The 13,266-nt window shown below is 54.1% G+C and overlaps 1 protein-coding gene across 6 annotated transcripts in view; it reads right to left on the reverse strand.

The window, feature by feature from the left end:
- Positions 1 to 13,266, reverse strand: part of MYO9B (myosin IXB) — an 89,455-nt gene that overhangs the window by 8,318 nt on the left and 67,871 nt on the right. For all 6 annotated transcript variants that reach the window (XM_038566931.1, XM_038566933.1, XM_038566932.1 and 3 more), the window contains 12 exons: positions 12,258 to 12,297; positions 11,058 to 11,180; positions 10,127 to 10,207; positions 8,788 to 8,898; positions 7,358 to 7,480; positions 5,984 to 6,133; positions 5,734 to 5,900; positions 4,181 to 5,095; positions 3,351 to 3,423; positions 3,032 to 3,156; positions 1,201 to 1,334; positions 795 to 982 (listed from right to left, as the gene is read on the reverse strand). In XM_038566931.1, coding sequence (XP_038422859.1) covers positions 795 to 982; positions 1,201 to 1,334; positions 3,032 to 3,156; positions 3,351 to 3,423; positions 4,181 to 5,095; positions 5,734 to 5,900; positions 5,984 to 6,133; positions 7,358 to 7,480; positions 8,788 to 8,898; positions 10,127 to 10,207; positions 11,058 to 11,180; positions 12,258 to 12,297 — 2,230 coding nt within the window. The remainder of the gene's footprint in view (positions 1 to 794; positions 983 to 1,200; positions 1,335 to 3,031; positions 3,157 to 3,350; positions 3,424 to 4,180; positions 5,096 to 5,733; positions 5,901 to 5,983; positions 6,134 to 7,357; positions 7,481 to 8,787; positions 8,899 to 10,126; positions 10,208 to 11,057; positions 11,181 to 12,257; positions 12,298 to 13,266) is intronic.

Raw genomic sequence — 13,266 nt, forward strand, 5'->3', positions numbered from 1 at the left:
CAGGTACTGCCAGATAAAACTCATTTGCCTGGTGCCCACCTGCATGCACAAGTGCACACACCTCTGCAGGAGAGGACTCTGGCCCAGGCTACACCCCCTCGCCTGAGGCTCTCAGGACAGGTATGTCCCAGAAGTAGGCACTCTGGATGTAACACTGTTCCACGTGTTCTGTGCAGTCCCTGTAATCAAACCCACTGAACTTTTTCTTTTTAAGATTTTATTTATTTATTCATGATAGACACAGAAAAAGGAGAAGAGAGACAGAGACACAGGCAGAGGGAGAAGCAGGCTCCACGCAGGGAGCCAGATGTGGGACTCGATCCTGGGACTCCAGGATCACGCCCTGGGCCAAAGGCAGGTACGGAACCGCTGAGCCGCCCAGGGATTCCCCCCCCCCCCACCTTTTTTAAGTAAGCTTTATGCCCAACATGGAGATTGAACTCATGACCCCAAGGTCAAGAGTCACGTGCTCTACCAAGTGAGCCAGCCAGGGGCTCCAACACCCACTGACTTTTCACATGAAATGTAAATGTCCACGAGGAGCAACATGAATATAGGCTACAGATGTTCTTAGATGAGCCCAGGTAGAATTTTGCAGTAAAGGAGCTAATGTCAAGTTTAATAATAAGCATCTGGTTTCTGGAATTTTCTGTGTTGGAACTGTGCATCTGGACTGTCTCTTCCCGGCATGCTGAGGGTTCCAGAAACTGCCGGGTGATGAAAACCCTTCTGGGGATGCCCCGGCCTGACTCTGCGTGTGCCCCCAGCCCCATAGTTGCCCTCAGAAGACCCACCTTGTTGAGCAGAAACTCATCCAAGTACTTGAGCTCATTGGCATTGGTGATCTTGCGGAACACTGACTCCCGCCATTTCTCTGACACTGTGATTTTGCCAATCTTAAGGTTGCGGTTTTTCTTCCCTTTGCCTCCTGGCTCCTTGGCATGCTTCTCACCTGCTGGGTGGCGGTGCTGGTGGCTAGAGGCTGGACAGAGAAGGAATAGCCAGTGAGGTGGGTTCTAGGGGAGGCAAGGGTCACACACACAGAGGACCAGGACCCTGCCCTGCTGTAACTGAGGGCTGCAGACAAAAAGCACCCCAGTGGGGGGACCAATCAGCCCCAAGGCCCTGTGCCCAGAACCCGTCCCCAGGGACCCTGGTGGCTCATTCCACCCTCCATCCCCAAGGCTGCCTGGGACCAACCTTCTAGATTCTTTTTGGTGGTGGCGGCTTCCAGCATGGCATGCCCAGGTACTGTGTTCTCAGTTTCCTCCACACCTTCCAGGCTAGACTTTTTATCCTTATTCTTATGCAAGAAAAGTCTTTTAAAAGTGGATCTGTAGGAGAAAGTAAGGGGTTTCCTTTAAGCCTCCGGAAGTGACAACAGAAGCAAGGCTGAAGAAAAGGTGGTCTTACTATAAAAAGAAAAATAACTCTTGTCTTGGTTATCACTAGAAAGAAATGCTACTAAAAATGAGATTCATATGTGTGAACTGACGGGGAGTCAGGTGAAAAAGCAAGATGCAGAGCAGATATCACAGCATGACCCTATTATCTTAAAAAAAGAAAAAAAAAAAGAAAAAAAAAAAAGAAGTAAAACTACCCTCTGCCTGCTTATGTGTTTTTACGGGCCCAAGTATTAGGAAAGGAAATCAGAAGGAATAAATGCCAAATCATGCAACGAATGGTACACCCCACAAAAGATGTGTCCATGTGCTAATGCTCAGGACCCGTGAGTGTGACCTTATTTGGGGAAAAGGTCTTGCAGGGGCGCCTGGGTGGGTCAGTCAGTTAAGCGTCTGGGCTCAGGTCATGATCTCCGGGTCTTGAGATCGAGCTGCCATCAGGCTCCCTGCTCAGCGGGGAGTCTGCTTCTCTCTTTCCCCCTCCCTCTGCTGGTGCTCTCTCGCGCTCTCTCTCTTAATAAAATCTTAAAAAAAAAAAAGGACTAGTACCCTTACAAAAGGGGCCCTTGCCCTTCCTGCCATGTGACGCCCCGTGAGTTGCCCTCTGTGAACCAGGAAGTGGCCCCCACCACATACTACATCTGCTGGTGCCTCGATCTTGAACTTCTAGCCCCCAGAAGACATGTCCATAGTTTAAGCCACGTAGCCTGTGGTGGTTTTGTTACAGCAGCCCAAACGGACTAAGACCTCAAGATGAGGTCATCCTGGGTTACCCAGATGGGCCTCAAATCCGGGTTCAAGCATCCTTATAAGAGAGAAAGAGAAAAAAAAAAAAAAGAGAGAAAGAGAAAACACACAGGAAAGAGGAAAGTCACGTGAAGATGGAGGCAGAGACTAGGGTGATGCAGCCACAGCTGAGGATGCCTGGAGCCCCCAGGAACCGGAAGAGGCACGGAGGACCGTTCCCTAGAGCCTTCCGAGCGGGTGGCCTTGCCCACATCCTGATTTTGGACTCCTGGCCCCCTGGGACCAGGAGAGGGTTGTTGGAAGCCCCCCTGGTCTGAGGTGCTCTGTTTTGGTGGTGGGGTGTGTCTGTAGTGGTGGGCTCTCTGCCTCCCTCTGCCAGCCTGTTCTGGACCTTCCTCAGCCTCCAGTCCCTGCGTTCAAAGCTCCCCTGTCCCACGGCCCATGCTCTCTGTTCTGTGATGGAACCACCTGGAGCATTTCTGCAGGGGCTTCTGGGGACAGAGCCTTGGCCCAGTTCCTTCTAGCCATGGACCCAGGAAGAGCTCCAGAGGTAGGGGGAAGCAGGGAGCTGGTTTCGATACCATAAAAAGCCAAATGGAAACTGTCTACCTGTGGCCCCAGAGGAAGTGACCCAGATTGGCTCTCACCTTAGTGGGAATCATTACGTTGGCACGCAGCCACACTGCACGTGAGGGGGGTCATGACCTGGGCTCCGTGAGGGATCTCTCTTCCTAGCCCGGGCAGACACCTGCCGACTACGCTTCATAAATGCCATCAGTTTAGGAGACCAGACCGCCCTGGGACGGGAGGCCCTGGCAGGGACCCTGGGCAGCCTCTCTCTGGTCACCTGAGCCACCTCCCAAAGCAAAGCTCACACTTACTTAGAGTCGGCCTGGGCGCCTGGGGACAACCCGGAGTCTGTGCCGGCAGATGTGTCGCCTGACTTCTTTTTCTGGACGGCCAGCTTCTTGCTGCTGGGCTCCCCGTCCACGGTTTCCGTAGAAGGCTGCCAGAGAACAGGGCTAGGTAAGCAGAGGACGGCGGGACTCGCTGGAGGGAAAGCAGGGGTGCTTTGCCCACCACGCCGTCCATCCACCAACTTCCCTTCTCTTTTAAGCTGTACTTTGGGGAGAGCCAGGGCAGCCAGGGTAGAAGAGGGTTTGGACCTAGAGGGATGAGAGCTGCAGCCTAAAGCTTTACCTGAATCTTGGTCTGGGATGGGGACGGGAGGAGCTTGGAGACGTCGCTCGTGGATAAGGAAATGCGTCTGTCCCTGCGAGATCACAGAAAGGTGGCTTTTATTTCCAAGAGTGAGTTAGGAGACATGTTTAGTTGTCCTGACTCGGGTGGGAGGAGGCCAGGGATGTTGCTCCACGCTCCACAGGGCACGTGACAGCCCAACCCAGAGAACCAGTTGGCCACAAGCGTCAGCGTGTGAGGCCGAGAAAGCCCGGCCTAGCAGAAGGCCTGCATCTTTCTCCAGCTCTTTCTGCGTCTGGCCACGCAGGCCTCTGGGAGGAGGCGCTGGGGACTCGGAGTCACTGGTGTGTAGCTAACTAAGGGTCAGGCAAAGTGTCAAGAGCTGGGCCCCTTCTTCAATTCCTGGGTGAGAGTAACCACCTCTATTTTCTGATGAGAAAACGGAGACCCAGGGAGACCCAGGCAGGCCGGGAAATGGGATGTCGCCCCGAGGGGCTGCCTCCCGCAAAGCCAGGGATTGTTGTGTAAACATAGCTCATTTGGGGGCTGTGGGGGGAGAGGAGGAAGACTCAGGGTCCCAGCTGGTACCAAGCTCTGCAGCTCCCGGCAGATGCCAAATCTTTACTTTTTCCTGCCGCTTCTTCCCTCCCTCCTCGGAGCTCCCACATGCCTGGTGTTGGCTCCCAGGCACAGAGCCACTCACGTGTTTCTGGGACACGTGGCACTGCCCTGGTCCTGCTGCCAGGCAGGCCTCTGTGCGTCCCTCCACCCTACCTGCCCAACACAGCTGGGCACCACGGTGTTCAGACAAAGGAGGGCCCGGGGCTTACTCTGTAGGTGTGAGAGCAGCCCCCACAGCCCGATGCCGCTCGCTGAGGTCCAGGGACTGGCTCAGCATGGTGCTAGAAGCAGCAGTCATCAGCTTCTTGCCTCGCCATAGCTCCACGGCGCTGGCCAGCCGCTCAGAGTCTGGGTCCCGGTACCGCTGGATCTGGGTGGAGCTTCCAGGGCTCTCAGGCCTGTCCTGTGCCCTCAGGTCACCACCCAGCTTGCTCTTGTCCTTGGGGGTCTCAGGGGTGGTGCTGGGGGTGGGCACGCTGACCGTACTGTCCAAGGCAAGGCTGGTTGGCCGTTCCACGTGGCCAGGCGTTGGTTCCCCGCCCTGGGGCATCTTTAGGGTTTCTCCTGAGAGCTGGCGGGCTGGCATGGCCTGCAGTGGCTCCTCGGGCTGTTTCTTGGAAGCATTCTCTGTCTCTGTCCCCACGTCTGAAGGAGTTTCATCTTCTCTGTTCTCCTTTCTGTCTTCCAGGAGGCTCTCCTCTTGCTCTGGTACAGTCCTTTCAGAAGGTTCTCTGAGAGCGCTCTCTTCCTTGCAGGACTGTATGTGTTTGTTTTGGAGCTTCACGTGCTCCAGCCCTCTCTGCCGCCGTGACTCACGCTTCTCTCGGCTGCTGGGCACTTTCTCGTGACTTTCAGCTGCATTTTTCTGGGGCAGGAGAGCCTTCTCCGGGCTGGAGACCTCCTTCTCTGGTTGGGAGCTCTCTGCCAGGGGCTCATCGTTTGGCCACACCTGGGGTTCCAACGCCAAATGCTCCCTGTCCTCTGATGGTTCTGGGTCCTGCCTGGGCACCTGTTCCTGCTTGGCCGCCTGGCCTGGCCCGCCCTCCGCGGTTTCTTCCCTTAAGGCTTGCTGGGCTTCCTTCTCCTCTCCAGCCTTCTGCTTCTCTGCGACCATCTGGCTGAAGCTGGTGTGACAAGAGGAAAGCAGGTAGGTTCAGCAACAAACATGACTGCCACCTCCAGAATCCACTTAGAGCATCAGGGACCCCCTGTGCTACCCGCGGGCTGGCGGCTAGGCTCTGTCCTGCCAAGTGGGGTGACCCTGGCCCTCAGGGATGGTTCTGGAAAAGCAGAAATGCCTCAGCTAGAAAAGGGAGATACAAGAAATGGCTATTTATTGTCATGGCCACCTCTGCCCTAAGTCTCTCTGCTGTGAGAGGGAACTGTTAAGAAACTCCTGAATTTCTTTGGGGGTCACTGGCTGGGTAGATGCCTGAGCTTTACATATAAGCATGGGTTGAGGGGAATCCGCTATGGGCTGGTCTTACTTAGCAGCCTGAACCCTCCAACTCTGAAGCCAAGTGTTTCATCAATGGGCTCAGGGTGGGTGGATTCAGTGAGGTGGGGAGGGGTCCCTGCCAGAGAGCAAGTCCTGGCAACAGTGACCTCAGCCTTCATCTACAGGTGTTGCCCACCATCCCTGGAATGTCTCTTTGGGGCGTCATGTGCCCAGATGGCTCTACTGGACAGGTGGCATCTCAGGCAGCTCCTGGGGCCAGGGGTGCTGGGGGAGGGATGGGAGGTGGGGCCTTGCTCTGTTCACCTCTTGCGCTGAAGGTGACCCCGGCAGAGGCTCTGCAGGCGGATGATACTCTGTCTCCGGCGCCGGTAGGCCATCCGCTGCTGGTAGCCTCTCCATGCAGCCTGGATGTACACGGCAGCCTGCGTCCTCTCCAATGCCCGCCGGACGCGGTAGGATCGCCAGCAGGCCTGGGGGTGCAGTGGGCAGTCAGGGACTGGGGATGTGTGACCCTGGCTGCCCTGTCCCTGGTCCTGCAAGGCCTCCTTAGTACCTGGATGGTGATGGCTGCCTGCCTCATCTGCAGGAAGTGCCGGCGTTCCAGCACCATTCGGAACCAGCTCTGGAGGAGCAGGATCTTCCGTACGACCTCCCGATGCAGCGTCTCCTGCAAGGCTTGCCGCTCTGTTTCCTTCAGGAAAACCTAGGGGGTGTGGGTACAGGAGGGGTCAGTGCAGCCCCCAGAATCCCTGTGCCCCATAAGTGCACAGACCAAGCTGGTGTGTTGCCTGACCTGACCAAGGGGAGTTTTTTTTTTTTTTTTTTTAATATATTGAGAGGATTCTAGTAATGTGAAGTTAACCATTTTAACACAAACAGATCGGGGCATTTGGTACATTCACAACATTGTGCAAACAACACTAGCTCCAACACATTTCCATCACCCTGAAGAGCGACCCATCCCCATGAGCAGTCACTCCCCAGCCCCTGGTAACCAATGATCTGCTCTCTGTGGATCTTTCCTGAACGTTTCATATACATGGGATCATACACTATGCAGGCTTCTGTGTCATGCTGCTTTTCGCTCATCACATTATATGAATGGCCCAGTTTTTTTTTTTTAAGGTTTTATTTATTTATTCATGCTAGACACACACAGAGAGAGAGGCAGAGACACAGGCAGGCAGAGAAGCAGGCTCCATGCAAGCAGCCCAACGTGGGACTTGATCCCAGGACTCCAGGATCACACCCTGGGCCGAAGGTGGCGCTAAACCGCTGAGCCACCCAGGGATCCCAACAGACCACAGGTTTTTAATCCATTCATCAGCTGACGGACATATGGGCTGTTTCTGCCTTCTGGCTGTTGTGGCTAGTGCCGCTATGGACATTCAAGTATAAGGATTTGTTTGAACGCTTTATTTTCAGTTCTTCGGGGTCCATACCCAGGAACGGAATTGCCGGGTCACGTGGTAACTCTAGGATTAGCTTGTTGGAGAATGGTGAGGGGGGTTTCCAAATCAGATGAAGCCCTAACAGGAGTTGACTTTAGCACTTATTGGACAAGGACAGCAGCTGGTGCCCCAACCATAAGAAGCAACCAGCACATACGTAGAGGTGGTAGATGGTGTCTGAAAGGAAGCCTTTTGCCAGACATTAAGAGCTAGCAAATGGTACCAGACATCCTGCAGTAACCCTAGGCTATGTGTGAGGAAGCCGGGAACCAGCGTGATGCCCAAGCCTCACCCCTTAGAAGCACTCCTGTGCCTTCTGGGAAGAAAGAGTGTGCTGGGCCCCAAGAAAGACACTTCCTCAGCACAGCCCTCTGTCTTTCGGCATGGAGCTCGGGACGCTGGGCCACGGGAGGACCCTACGTGCAGCGGTAGATAGGGTATGGGTTTGTGGCCCCCTGAGGTGTGGGAGCCCTGACCTTGGTCTTCCCGATCTGGTAGTTCCTCTTGTCGACGTCCATCTTTTCCAGCAGGGCAGAGATGACCTCCCTGCAGGGCTGGGCATTCTTGGGCAGCAGCACTTGGAACTGCTCTGTGAAATCCTGGGTGATTTTGGCCAAGAAAAGAGAATCTCTGTTGAGATTTCCGCCACCCATGAGGATATGGTGCTCCAGCGATTCCCTGGTCAAGCCAAGTTTCCAGAGCCAGAATGGCACCAACAAAGATAAAATCTCAGACTCTCTGAAAGGACTTAAACCTTGAGAAAGACCACCACACACAGAGTATTGGGTCTTCCAGGCACTTCGCGAGTGGCTCTTAAGGGCCTATCGGTACTGGCATTTTTGGGGGGTGGCCAGGAAACAGGGCTGCCTTTGGTGGGGGAGCTCAGGCTCTATGGCTCATTAGAGCTGAATCATAGCTGGACACATGCAGCTTTTAAGTAAACAGTTAATTCAAATTTTTAAGAACCAAGCATTAGTGAAATACACCAGCATGTCCTCCCATTTCTGTGATTTCGCTTTTTCTATTTATGCAGGGTCAGAGAGGTGCTATTTCCATTCTGTGGATGAGAAAAAGGGAGGCATGCAATGATGAAGCCATGTCCCCGAGGCCATGTCCTGGTACAGCTGGATTGGGGACCAGGTGCCACTGGTGCCACCATCTGTGGCTTCAGGCCCAGGGCTCACACAGGTGATGCCAGTTCACGGCATGAGCCAGGGGTTCTCAACCCAGGCCGGCTTACCATTGGGGGTGTCTGGTGATGTCTGGAGACATCCAGGATTCTCCCAACTTGGGAGGGGTGGGTGCTCCTGGCATTGAGTGGGCGGAGATCAGGGATGCTGCTCAACATCCCACAATGCACAAGGAGGCCCGCACAGAAAGAATGACCGGGCAGCCCCTAGTGTCAATGGTGCTGCAGCTGAGAAACTGCACTAGCTGTTTGGTCTTCACTAATTTGAGGTTACTGATGATCCTTTGCATTTCTAAAAACCCCAGGGAGCCATCTCTGAAGTCATCACCTCCCTGGCAAAAGAGGAGCTCGGCCCGCTTGCTGCTGGTTGACACAACACAAGAGATAGGTATAAAAGCATCTGTCACCGAAGATGCTCAACAGAGGGCAGAGCTGTACAGGGATCTGCTCGTGCAATTCCCTCTTCCCAGCTTGGGTTGACCCCTCTGTATCCTTCCAGGTTTGGCCAGGGCCCAGCCACCTCTGCTGAGGAATCTTGCCTCCCCCTGACTCCCCCATGACAGAGAATAATCTGGTATAAATGCCAACAGTGCTAGGGTGGAGAAACCCTGGTGTAAAGTAATCCCCTGGGTTCCTGTTCCAGAGAAGTGCTCTCTCTGAAAGAAGGAGGTGACTGGCCCTCTGCCATGTGACGACAGCCATGCTTGTGCCACCTACCTGGAACGTGTACTTGGCACTGTAGCCTGACCTCCGGATCCGCACCGTCTCCAGCATGCCTGTGTAGCGCAGCTGCTGCAGCACCAGCTCCTCGTCGAAACACAGCTCTTTCTGAAACGGGGTATGAGCGATCAAGACATGTGCTGGCTGCTGGACAACTAAGCGTTGGCAGCCGGGGATGGGAAACTATGGGACAAAGTCCTGCAGGAGTCTGGGCATGAGCATAGTTAGGGAGCACAGGTGGGCCCCGGCTGGCTGGGAATGTCCCCAGCCTGGCAGCTGTGGGCACCTGGAGGATCCATCTTTCCTTGCTCCAGACATTCTTTTTGGAATAAAGAGGTGGGGCTGCTCAGCAGTGCTTAAGGTATTTATCTCTTCTGGAAAAATCTGGCATCTGATCTGCTCTATTCCCTGGTGTCTGGAAGACCCATGACATTTCTTACTGCTTAATTTAAGATAATTTGTTGCAAATAACTAGTTCTTAAGGGCTCTGATCAAAACCTGAGCTGAGCTCATACTCTGTGCCAGGCCCTGGGGTAAATAACTAGGGATTTGGCCAAGAGGAGAACAGGGTCTGGAGGTGGAAGCCAGGTGCATATGTGAATGGGTCAGACAATGCTAGGGCCCCCCTGGGCCGAGTTTTGAGGAAGGAATGGGCAGGAAACAGCCAGGTGAAGGCCCAGAGGAGGAATCCAGCTCCTTGCCCGGGAGGACAGAAGCTACAGAAACTGGTAGGGAGAAGCTGGGTTCTGGATGTTGACAGATCTTCCTAGGAGCAGCGGAAGGCCAGGGAAATGGGAAAAGGAGAGATGAAGCGGGCAGGCCCAGATCCTGAACAGCCCCCAGCAAAGTCTCCAAGGGCACAGAAGAGCCAGTGAACCCCTCAGGCAAAGGAAACTTAGCAGTAAGGACTGAGCCCGCCATTGGGGCACCCACTGATGCTCCATGAGTCTTTCTAGAAATATTCAGATCAAATGAACAGTAGGATCTATGCCTCTGCTGCATGACCTCAGCCCCTCCCTTCTGGTACATTTTCTGCACTGGCCCATGTGGGGATGCACCAAAGAGCATGCTTGACCTGTCCTTCCTAGGGCTCCTCCAGGTTTCAAGTGATGTCCCTGCTCTTGGTTGGCCACCCAGCTGCCCTAACTGCCTCCTGCCAACCCCCCTCTACCTGGGACTGGCCACGGCACACCATTTACAGTTCCCAGAACCTGTGTGAACACTTGGTTCCCTGAGACTTTTCCTGGCCCTCCAAGGGGCACAGCAACACAGGATAACCCCCTGCTGAGCAGCCAGACCTTGGCCTTCACCTCCCCAAGACATGGGAGCCACTTACCTTCTCGGCATTGGAGCGGATGCAGCGGATAAAGAAAGGCTCTGCCTTTCCCAGTGCCTCCAGGAGCTTGTTAAGGGACGTCTGGGGAAACAGGGAGAAGGTTTTGAGATGGGACCCCCAGAGGCAGGCCACTCAGTGGGAGGAGACCCAGTCACTCGCTGGCGTTGGCACTGACGCAGGATGCGGGAGGCTGTAGCTGGACATTCTGACTGGAGGCTGTGCTATCTCTGGGAGCCCCAAAGAGATCTGTTGGGTCCTCAGAGCTGACTGGTAATCTTCCCAGGCTCTCCCAGCCCTTTGTCTCAGTGGGAATGTGGGGTGGGACCAGATAAATGCCTTCTGGGGATTTAAAATGCTGGTCAGCCTCAGAAGCAGCACAGATGCCATGATTTTGGTCTTTGGCCTGCTCTGTACAAAAAGAATTTGTAGGAGCTCCCAGGTTAGGGAATTAAAAAAAAGCCAAAGTGGTCACAAAAGACTCAGAGTGAGGAAAGAGGAAGAGGACAAAAAAAAAAGTAATGGTAAGTAAGGGTCAGCAGCAGCCGTTGGGCCCCTTAAAAAAAGTGCCTCTGAGCTTCCCGGCAACCAGGGGAAAAGGGAAACAAGCCCAAACAACACAGTTCAGTGGCTGCCTTAAGGCGCTAACCTGCTACTTTAACTACTGGTTCACAACAGGAGTGATTCTACCCCTACCCATCCTGAACATGTGGCAATGTCTGGAGACATTTTTGGGTGTCAGAATTGGAGGATGCTACTGTACATCCCATAACACACAAGATGGCTTCCGCCACGGAGAATCATCCAGTCCCAGATGGCAAACAATGCCAAGGTCAGGAGCCCTAGAATAGCCATTTGTTGGGTTTGTTGTGGCCAAGTTATGAGAGCATCAGGTCGAGTTCAGCATCTGCCCTGGGCTCCCCAGGCTGCCTACCTGGAACTGGGCACTGATGCTTGGCGGCTTCTTTTTCTTGTGTAGGTGCAGCAGGGACTTGGTGGTTCGATCGTGAAGAGTCATGCTGATGATGAGCTTTAGGGACTTGGAATCCAGCAGGTTCTAGGACAGACACATGGGGGTCTGGCCTGCCCTCCTGGGGTACCAGGGGGCACTAGGAGGCCTCATAGATGCCCCGGAGCCAGGATTATGCTGCTGGGTGCGACAGCTCTTAGGATCCGTCTCGGGACAGTGTTGCTAGAGGGCAGGGGTTGGTGGGCTGGGCAGGAGGCAGGGGTAACCCTGGAATTGAGCCTGAGCTGTGCCTGGCACATGGCACCACCAGCTCTGGGAGGCCTGATTATGGCCTCTTTTGTAGTCTGAGTGCCCAGAAGCCGAGAGCTCCAGGGGGCCACCTTCCTCCTGCACAGCTTCAGGAGTGCCAAGTCCTCAGCACTTCTGCATGAGCTTATCCGGTGGGCCTTCCAATGTGTGCCAATCCTTAGTATCAGCTCACCAGAGGAACTAGCACTGGCCATCTGTTGGCCAGACTGAGAGGTTTTTTCTCACTATTGCAAATTCATGATCTGTCTGTACACTGTACGTGGAGATAGACAGGCTGGGTGCACTTTCCCCAAGGTCACCTACTGGGATCTTGGCTACTGGCAACACACAGTTGCCGCCTTTCTGGTGGGACTTCCTCTCCCAGCCTCCCAGAAACACCGGGAGGTGCTGCATTCCATTCTGCCCTCCAGAAATGGTAGGTAACTAATGACCTTAAAGGGGGAGAGGACGGAAGGGTCCTGTTGTCTCTGGATGGGAGAAGCTCTTTGGTGCTGTTCACACTCCTGTGGGACTGGGCCAAGCCCACCTCCTTGCTCAGTCCTCCCCCTGACCCAGCCTGCTTCCTCCTGGGAAACTCCTGTCAACATGCTTGTGCAAATATCCCCACCACACACCCCGCTTCCAGGAAACCCCAAGACACCTCCAAAGCTTTTTGATCAGAGAAATTATTTTTGGAGGGGAGCGGGGGTAGAGGGCGATGGAAGGAAGAGGGAGGAGCTACAAAGCTAGAGATGTTAAAAGTGCCTCCCTCCACCAACACCCTTGGCCCCCTATTTTCCAGAAAGCAAGTTGAGCCAGGCACTCTCAAGTTGGGCAAAAAGCAAGGCGGCCTCGGGCGGTGTCGCGAACGTTTACCTTTGGAATGAGCTGCTTTTGTTTGATACCTTTACTTTTCCTGTCAAAATATTAAAAACGGTTTTGTGAACAGAAAGAACAAGGTGTCCGGATCTGGGTTAGTTCAGCAAAGCCTTGCCTCGCGGGTTAGATGGAGCGAGAGCAGAGAAAGCAGAGTTGGGGCGCGCACAAGTGCAACGAGGCCGCTGCACCGCCTCTCCGAGGCCTGGGCGGGTCCACCCCGTGCACGCGTGGGGTGCTTCTGTGACTGCACATGAGCTTCACTGGCCAGCAGCTGCCCCGGAGGTGGCAGGAGCATCTCACTCGGGGCCGCTCGGGTGTCCAGGGAGCAGGAGGGGCCGCTGGTAATCGGCAGGGCAGAAGGTGCGTCTGTGCAGGGGGCGGATCTTGCCCCGTAAGGAACTGAAATGGGGCTCAGGTAGGAGTACATTTTGGACTCACACTGGTGCAAAGGAAAAGACAAAAGCCGATCTTGTGGGCAAGGGAGGGGGGCATGGCCCTCGTTCTCAGACACTCTATGGAATCTTGCAGACAAAAGAAAAAATTTTTTTAAAAACTTGCAGCTTGGCTCATTTTTAAAACCAGCTGAGGAGGGGCGCCTGGGTGGCTCAGTTGGTTAAGCAACGGACCCTTTGCTTTCAGCTCAAGTCATGATCTCATGGATTGTGAGATCCAGCCCCATGTCAGGCTCTGCGCTCAGAGGGGAGTCTGCTTGGATTCTCTCCCTCTACCCTGCTTCTGTTTTCTCTCAAATAAATACAATCTTAAAAAAAAAAAAAACCCAAAACAATAAAAAATCCACAAAAACCAGCTGAGGAAATAGTGCCCCACAGATCAGCAAGATGCTTGGTTGTGAGGTTCTATGTGTGTCATGTTCCATCCTTTTTTCTTTTTTTTGAAGATTTTATTTATTTATTTTTATGAGAGAATACGAAAGAGAGAGCAGGAGCAGAGGGGAGGGGCAGAGGGAGAAGGAGAAGCAGGTTTCCTGCTGAGCAGGGAGCCCAAT

Source organism: Canis lupus, chromosome 20, assembly GCF_011100685.1.
Source record: "Canis lupus familiaris isolate Mischka breed German Shepherd chromosome 20, alternate assembly UU_Cfam_GSD_1.0, whole genome shotgun sequence".
In the NCBI taxonomy this organism is placed as follows: domain Eukaryota; kingdom Metazoa; phylum Chordata; class Mammalia; order Carnivora; family Canidae; genus Canis; species Canis lupus.